This window comes from Diadema antillarum, unplaced genomic scaffold, assembly GCF_040938485.1.
Source record: "Diadema antillarum isolate AM-2024a unplaced genomic scaffold, OU_Dant_1.0 scf00000019, whole genome shotgun sequence".
Lineage (NCBI taxonomy): Eukaryota > Metazoa > Echinodermata > Echinoidea > Diadematoida > Diadematidae > Diadema > Diadema antillarum.
In genome coordinates, this window is record NW_027270908.1 from 1,959,104 (window position 1) to 1,968,637 (window position 9,534).

Sequence of the window (9,534 nt, forward strand, 5' to 3'; positions counted from 1 at the left end):
TCACCCTGTAACCCTGTCACTTGTCATTGTGCAGGCCATAACTTGTAAATCGGACTTGGGAGGGCAACTACGGGCTACTACGTGTAAGGTACTGTCATTGTGCAGGCCATATTTGCGGGGACCTCCAGGTTGCAAAAAATTGTTCCCTCATGTCACAAGCAAGGCTTGCCCGAAAAGGTGTGACTGGACCTTGAGGTTGCCCACAGACGCTCACGCAGAAAACTAGTAGAAGGGCGGTAGCGGTAGTACCTCGCAGGCAACTCTCACGCAACTTGCCCGTGACTAGAACGTGAATTGAACGTAAGTAGCACACGTCCAGCAGGTAAGACGCACGCGAAACTTGCCCAAATCCTTGTCCGCCCGCAGAAAATTATACTGCGTGCTGAAATTAATTCACGCAACAAGCCAACGTAGCTTGCCCGGAAAAGCGTGACTGGGCCTTTAATGTGTATTTCTGAGGCCTTTGTCCTTGTCAAACATCTGCTTGATAATATATGACGATGATCTCCTGCATTTTTTGTTTTTATTACACCTAGAGTTGCTTAATTTGTCAAACAGCAGGTATGTGAAATCTGTTTTTATTAATAAGTAAATAATACCTGCATGCTCGTATATACTTTGTACTGTTAAGAAAAGTGATGCTGTATATTTAAGTCAATTATACACCGGTTTGCATTTATTTCCACTGTTCAAATGTTAAATGTTACTCAATAACTTTGTTCAATTGCCTTCTGTTATATCTTGTATGGAAAGGAATGCAGATATAAAATCAATTTAAATCAGATCAGATCAAATCAAATTAATAAAAAAAGATGACGCAATAGCACAACAGCAGGCATTACTGCCAATATTCCACCGTTGACTGAAGAAAATTCATAACCTCTGTTTTATTGTGTAATTCGGTCATCCCAGAAAGATTGAAATTACTTGGACTTCAAAACAAGGCTAGTGCAAAATTGTGTCTCGCCCATTCGCGTACAAGAAATTGATATTTTTCTAACTCCCAGAAGTTCATTGACCCACCTATGACCTTTGACCTTGTGGTGACCTTCAACTTCCCAAGGGACATTTACCATCCAAGTTTGGTCACAAAAGACAAAGGGATCAAAAGTTATGAGCCATAATCAAAACGCGCCAGAAAAACTGAACAATGGGCCCTAAAAATTTGTTGACCCCTTTCTGTGACCTTTGACCTTTCGATGACCTTTAATTCCCCAAGGGACATCTACCGTCCAAGTTTGGTCACAAACGGACATAGGGAGCAAAAGTTCTGAACCACAATTGGAAACGCGCCCTTAAAAAAACTTAACATTAGGCCCTAAAAATTTGTTGACCCCTGTCTGTGACCTTTGACCTTGTGATGACCCTAACTTCCCCAAGGGACATCTACCATCCAAGTTTGGTCACAAACAGACAAAGGGATCAAAAGTTATGAGCCATAATCAAAACACGCCATAAAAACTTAACATTGGGCCCTAAAAGTTCGTTGACCCCTGTATGTGACCTTTGACCTTGTGATGACCTTTACCTCCCCAAGGGACGTCTATCATCCAAGTTTGGTCACAAACAGACGGATCAAAAGTTATGAGCCATAATCAAAAGGCGCCATAAAAACTTAACTTTGGGCCCTAAAAGTTTGTTGACCCCTGTCTGTGACAGTCTTGCAAGTAAACAAGCAACTTATGTGAAGTTATTTGTCAAAAGAGAGTCTTGCAGGTAAACTTTAACATAGAAAAGAGAGTCTTGCACATACTCTTTAAAGGGACTGTACAGTACTGGTTGAGGTGGGGATTCATGTTTTGCACATTCCTAAGTGAGATAATGAGAAACCTCTCATGAAATATGAAAGAGCCTGTAATTTTAAGAAGGGTTCAACGTTTATTTGATGAAAATAGATTTCAAATGGCTAAGATATCCAAAAAAGTGATAATACAGTAATAAAAGGCGACATGCCACAACTTTATTAGGATCTCTTTGTTTCACCTTGTTTTTCGATATCTCAGCCATTTCAAAACCGATTTTCATCAAATAAACTTTTGATACCCCATGGAATTGCATGCTCTTTGACATCTCATAGAGTGGTTTCTGAATATCTTGCAAAACATTGAGAGCTAAATCCTCACCTCAACCAGAACTGTATACACCCTTTAATATATGACCTCAAATGACCTTTGACATCATCACACGACCTCCGACAACACCATAACATGAAGATACCCTTGGTGCTTCTATCACCCAAGTGTGGCTGCCATTGCTGTAACAGTTGCCAAGTTATGCATCATAAGAGAGTCTTGCAGGTAAACTTTAACATTTGTGACGGACGACGGACGGACGACGGACGGACGCCATTCGGATCCCTTAGTCTCGCCTTCACCTCCGATGGGCGAGACAAGAAGGAAGAATAAGAAAATTATACACTAATCTATATCTGGCGGCATAAATGATTCCTCGCATATATTTATCAATCTTTGGTTTAAGTTTTTTTTTTCTATCATATTTCTGAAATCACTTTGAAGTAAAGAGAATACACTGTACGCAGAGGGAAAGGTTTAGGTGTGAATGTTCTTCAGTTTTGTCTCCCTCTACAAATGAAATTTGTAAGATCCGACATATTTATTAAACTACAGATCAGCAATTGAGTATATGAATATAAGAACGACCCAAGTCCAATTTTTGGCCAAATTTAGTTTGACATGGGAAATTGTAGCTTATGCATGGACTCATCTTGTGTGTAAATGATAAATCCTAATTACCCCCGGAAGTGCCTGAAATGAATGAGTTAAATCTTATATTAATGTAAGAATGAAGGACTTGGGTCATTCTTACATTCATATAATAGCGCCCTCTCTCATCCTTCTCCCATCTCTATAGCAGAATATCATGTATATGAATCAAAGAACGACCCAAGTCCATACGAATCAAAGAACGACCCAAGTCCACCACACAAAATGGCCTCTCCACAATTAATGTAAATGTTAATTGTCATAATGATATATGTTCTAATTTGTATATACAATGTTGCCTTCCCATCACAATTAAATAGAACATTATTGGACAAATAAAAAAGATATGAAGTTTTTTTTAGTTTACTCGAAATGATCTTCCATGGACTTGGGTCGTTCTTATATTCATATACTCAATTGCGATCTTACAAATTTTAATTGTACAGGGAGACAAAATTGAAGAAAATTCACAATTTGAAGAGATTATGACAAACAAGTTCTAGCAGGTTGAGACAAACCAAGTCTTAGAATTAACAAGTTTTCCCGATCATCCATCGTTATCATTGTAGGCAAATAGACACGATCTGACTGATATCTAACACTGGCATATATCATAGTCTGTTGCCTTTATTGATATAAATGCTGTCATCGAGTGATTGATTTTAATTGCTACATATTCTGATGGCTCCTTTCAGTGTATAATGCAATCGTTTAAGCGAACATCGTATAAACACTGCATTTAGTCTAACACCTTTCAACATTCACAGATCTTGCTCGAAATTCAGACAATAGAAGATTCTGAGGGAACAGTTGGTACTAATCTTCAAAAGATGCCGTACACTCTCGCTTTTACCACCGAGGTTCTTCGCTTTCGTCCGGTCCTACCGCTTGGGTTGCCTCACGTAACCACGGAAGATGTCAGGGTTCGGGACTACGTCATCCCGCGGGGATCCGCAATCATGATGAACATACTCGCAATACACAGTGACCCCAAAATCTGGGGTGACCCGGAAGTGTTTCGACCCGAGAGGTTTCTGAATGTCGACGGGACCGAGTTCGTGAAGAACAAAGCATATATGCCTTTTGGGGCCGGTAAGCATGATATATTCTAGAGTGACACGATAATTGGTAATCAAAATGTATAACTCGCTAGACAAAAGACAAAAGAACAAATAGAAGAGATTAAGAGAACAGAATACAAATCAATCAATTTAATTAACCTGCAGAACAGTTCTTAGACAGTAATTGACAGAATAGACATAAACAAACACATAAAGTGAAATGATATTGCTGATTTCTGATAATGTTGCATTTGCAGAATTGCATGAAGCTTTCTCTAAACGTACATCTTTGTGATAGAAACTTATGTGAGAGGTAACGACTGAACGGTCTGTCAATCTTTCAACAAGATGTGTGCAACATATAACGTGCAATTTGTCTGTTTTGCCAAACTCACTTGTAAGATAATGAAGAGGAAACGAGAAGAATGGTGCAAGATTTATTTTCGAAGTGGACTGAAAATAAGAAAGTTGAGAATTTTCAAAGGTTCCCGTGTTTTCACAAGACAGTGGGTTACTACACAACGTCCAAAGTTTAACTGATCCCTCTTGCTCATAGCGTCAGCGTTTCACAAACACACCCTCCTCTCCATACAGAGAATTCAACATACTTTCTCTTTTCAAGCTTAATGAAAGAGCACTTACCCCTTTCAAAAAGCGAGGGGAATAATGTTACTCCAGGATGTGTCAGTAATAAGCCGAGGGAATGTTTACTTTTCATTTGAAAGAAATGAAATGTCTATCTTTTTTGTATATACTTTCTTTACATTTCTTTTTTTCATCGTTGTCCTGCAGATTTGTCGCGAAATGTCGTAGACTTCTCACGCAGGACTGGTGGCACCAAACCTTAATAAATCCTTATTAGTTACTCTTGAATGGATTGTCAAACTTTCCTCAAACTTCACTGGTGTGTTCTACTAATATAGATGCAGTCATTCACTCCTCATACATATAGGCCTAGTTGATTAATTGATTGATTGATTGATTGATTGATTTAAGTTATTTTATTTCTAAATTTATTTTGCTACACAAATAAAACACAAAGACGATTGAATGAACTGATCAAGCACAGTATACTAAGTAATTTGAATCTGACAGTTAAAACAAATAAATGATTAATTCAAATAATCAACTTTTTTTTTCTATTACAATAGATCATAATTTGTTGTTACTATTTTTGGTGCTTTTATTGTTTACTCATCTCAATGAAGGCCGTCGAGTGTGTGTAGGCGAACAATTGGCCAGGATGGAGTTCTTCATCTTCGTGGTGACCCTGGTGAAACATTTTTCCTTCTACATGCCCGACGGAATCGAACCAAACTACGATTACGGACATCGCGTCTCGACTCTTTTGCCGAAACCGTACGAAATCATTGCAAAACTTCGCTAAATACTCGTCGGAGTGGCCACGCGACGTGGAGACACGAACGCTTGCACACACATGTTTGCACCGAGGGCTGTCAAGCCATCTTGACAGATGAACAAAAAAACAAACAAACAAACAAACAAACAAACAAGCAAACAAACAAAACAAATTAACTTTTAAAGTTTTTCCCCACAGGGATTTTTATTATTATATTCCATACCTATATACGTACAATATCAATCAAAGTACATGATACATCGTAATACTTCTAACACTTAGAAAAACAGGCAATGCACTGTCGTGACTCAGAACTTCAGAACATTACATATAAGAAAACAGGTGTCCAAAAGACACATTTTTTTTTTCTGAAGCACTTATAGCATCTAATCATTTCTTGCAAAAAAAAAAAGTCAATTATTACGACATTCCCGAATTTTATCTTTACATGGAAAAAAAAAACTTGGTATTCTTCTTCTTCTTAATTTACAGTCATTAATTTCCTTTCTTACAACCGTGGAATACAATTCAATATCAAATAATTCATTTTCCGTAGTGTATGTAATTTTTGAATCCACATAAGACAATCCTTTCTCTTAATTCAGTCCATAAACAGCATATTGGCGTTCGCTTACTCAAGAGTTGCATCAAAGTTTGTAAATACACCTTGCAAAGAGGAACAATATTTTCTTTCAATTAATCCAGTTATATTCAACATCTCATTTGTATAATTATATATAAAAACAAAGTTAACGTCCGATATACTCTTATGCGGGGGGAAACGAAAATTATTACCATTTCTTTGCAACAACTAATATATAGGCAAAAAAAAAAATAACCAAATTCCAGTACACAGTATTACTGTTCAGTCGCTAATAGCTTGTACCCTTATAGACATGTCTATATGCCGTTTCCCTCCAGTATCAGTTATTTTTTTGTGGTTCGCTGAAAAAGTGTGGATATAAAGGAACACGCTCACAGCTTAAATCAATTTAGTTATTTCATTTCATTTCATTTCATTTGATTTCATATTTCTCAATGAATAAGAAATACATCAAATGTAACAAAATTTAATACATGATATCCAGCTGGGAGACATATATAGAATACTGTAAACATATACACATAGTGGTCAATCTATAAAAGTTGGAGTATTATGTCAGAATTGGGAAAAATGTTCCTATTGAGTTTTGATCTTTTCTTGAATACATGATGCGAGTCCGTTTGAAATGAATCTCAAGATTGTCTGTTGCTGCATCACGGTCCCCTTACCCGATACGTGAGATGCTGTTGATACATAGTAGTTGAGTTTTCGTTGCTCTATTGTTTATCATTAACGATACTATATCAAATGTTGCTCTGGTATGCCTATTGTATATAAAATTGAGACAAAGAAGACAGTATATGTCGCACGATGCCGGCTATTGGTAGAAGCTTTTGACCTCAGGTCTTCGTCATCTCCCCCCCCCCCCTCTCTCTCTCTCTCTATGTATATATATATATATATATATATATATATATATATATATATTTATATATATAATATTATATAATATATATATATATATATATACATACATATATACCCATATATATAATATATTATATATATATATTGTGACATTGGTTAAACGCAGGAGGACGGAACCAATAGAAACAGGAGGAGGGTTGTCAGTAGTGGCAATTGATGATGGTATCGACTCCATATAGGATGTTTGAAGTATAGTTTTTATGAGATTTATGATATAGGTAAGGAGAAGAATTGGCAATATTGGTGAGTATTTTGTCAATGATGATATTCAGGCAAGTAATTATGATTATTATTATATACAGGAACATATGTGGGACTAGTGGGAAAAGGTATGCCTATATAGGTGTGATATTTTTGGTACAGGTTGGCATGCAGAGAGGTGCTCTTTTATCAATGAAAGTAATGTTATATGTTTACTCTGTTTGATTATAATGTTATCATTTGATCACGATAACTTACTATCAAAATGATGTGAAATATTTTTCAGGATTTGGGGTTTCTTTTGTAAATCGGCAGTAGTTTATTCGTATTAAAAAAAAAGAAATATATTGTTTTGTTAAATTTGTTAATACATCACAAAGTGATTTGGTAAATTCCATTCATATGATATGGAATCAGAAATAAATGTTGCTGAAAAAAAAGCACGTGTGTATGTGTGAGTTTCCTCTAATACTGACTGGCCTGACATGAGGGGGCAGATATAGATTCTCTTCTCTAAGTTTCAATTCATTTCCACACAAATCATAGTGTTGTGTTCACAACATCCATCCATGACAATGTGAAGTAGCACATAAATTATTAGTTTTAAGTTCAGTATATACAAATAGCATTTACATAGCACAAAATCAATTGAAATAATTCTCAAGGGTACATTCATGACGGATAAATAAAATTGTGTGTGGAGGGAACCTACATAGAAGCAGACGCTTGTGGGAGGATTTACGCTTTAATTTATGCTATGGATTTACGCTTTAATTTGATAAAATTCATTGAAGGGAAGATTTCTCCGTCTGCGTGCTACTTTCATGAAAAAAAAATGAAGGAGGAGGAGGAGAAGAAGAAAAAGAAGAAGTAGAGGAAGAAGAAAAAGGAGAAGCAGAAAAAATAAATAATGGGTGCACTATCCTGCAGTCTCGCGCTGTAATTTCACACAATGTAACCGAGCATATTGAGTTTAAGGGCGCTGTCTACCGACAACGGTGTTCTGTTGTCGAGACGCATCGTATTGTGTTGCATTGCTTTTCTATTTTGACATGACCAGTAAGCACAATGGGTGCAAATTTACACACGTGCGTAAACACACTCACACTCACACACACTTACACGCATATAACTGTAAAAATGTATACTGTAACAGTATGCATATTTGTTAATAACTCACACACATAAACATGCAACAACTGTATGTTATTCAATGTTTGTGTATAGTGTTTGTGTGTATGTGTGTATCATTGATACTGCAGGCAAACAGCCCCCCCCCCCCCCCTCCGGAAAAACGCAGTATCTGCAATGTAGTTACATCACAGATACTGCGTTTTTCATGGGGGGGGGGGGGTGGGTCAGTTGTTCATGTCATTATAAGAAATTTTATAACACAAAGAAACTTTTTTTTTTCAAATTGTGTATTGATGCTATAAATAACAACGCTTATGTGATCTGCAATAAAGGAACAATATAGCAGCCATCAGATTCGCACATAAGAAATTGGCATTATTTTCAGTGGTGAATGAAATCCATATGCAGAAAATGAATGTATGTGGGGGGGGGGGGGCGAAGTGTACCAATCACCATAATCCGTCCACCTTTGGTAATGATTTTGCGTGAACCAACATTAAACTCGTGTCTAAAAAACTTGAGGGGACATCATCTACACCAAATATGCTACCAAGTCCGCACACACACACACACACACACACACACACAAAGAATACCATTTTCTTTGCTCATTTTTCCACTAATGAACTATATTCATTTCTGGTCAGTTTCCCTCTGTTTGCGTTTGTTACATACTCAAAAAGCTGCATCACTTTGGTGATCGCTCACAGTTATCCCCAAGTTGAATTATCCTTCGGGTTTATGTCAGGTTTAAAGGCACAGATTACCTTTGGGAACAGTGATTTTAAAAGTTTCTGAGTTATTACATTTGATGCATATATGTAGGTCAGATAAAACCTGAAAGATAGGGAGATACCACTGTGTTTCTCATTAAAGGGATCGTACAGTTTTGGATGAGACCTAATTTCAGGTTTCTAACTTTTTTTGGTGAGATAATGATAAACCTCATATGAAATATGAAAGAGCATGTAATTCTATAAGGAATTCAAAGTTTATTTGATGAAAATTGGTTTTGAAATGGCTGAGATATAAAAAAAAGAGCGATTCAAATAAAGTGTGGGACCCACACTTCATTGCGATCGCTTTGTTTTACTTTGTTTTTGGATGTTTCAGTCATTCCAAACCCGATTTTCATCAAATAAACTTTGAATTCCTCTTAAAATGGTATGCTCTGTACTATATCATAAGTGTTTTCTTGGTATCTCGCAAAAAGTTAAAAGCCCAATTCTCATCTCTACCAATACTGTACTATCACTTTAAACCATAACTGTAGACGGTTTAGTCTAGAAACAATTTTATTATAACTATTGTTCACATTTTGTATATTTAACAATACTTAACACTAATTATACTGATTCAAATCTTAACATTGGTTGTTTCTATCCCTAACGCACATTTCAGAACTATTTTGAAGCACTAAAGTTGGATTTTTGTTTCATCTGCAAATGGTAAATTATGCCTTTAAGTATGTGCGTACCACACACTGCTATAGCTTCTGACCACACGCGCGTTGAGAATTAAGGG

General features: G+C 36.5%; 1 protein-coding gene across 1 annotated transcript in view; it reads left to right on the forward strand.

Annotated features, from left to right (window-relative positions):
- Positions 1-4,632, forward strand: part of LOC139728524 (cytochrome P450 2J6-like) — a 68,264-nt gene extending 63,632 nt beyond the window's left edge. Inside the window, exons 3-4 of the mRNA XM_071639464.1 lie at positions 3,491-3,815; positions 4,577-4,632. Of these exons, the coding sequence (XP_071495565.1) occupies positions 3,491-3,815; positions 4,577-4,632 (381 nt within the window). The remainder of the gene's footprint in view (positions 1-3,490; positions 3,816-4,576) is intronic.
- Positions 4,633-9,534: the final 4,902 nt, after the last annotated feature.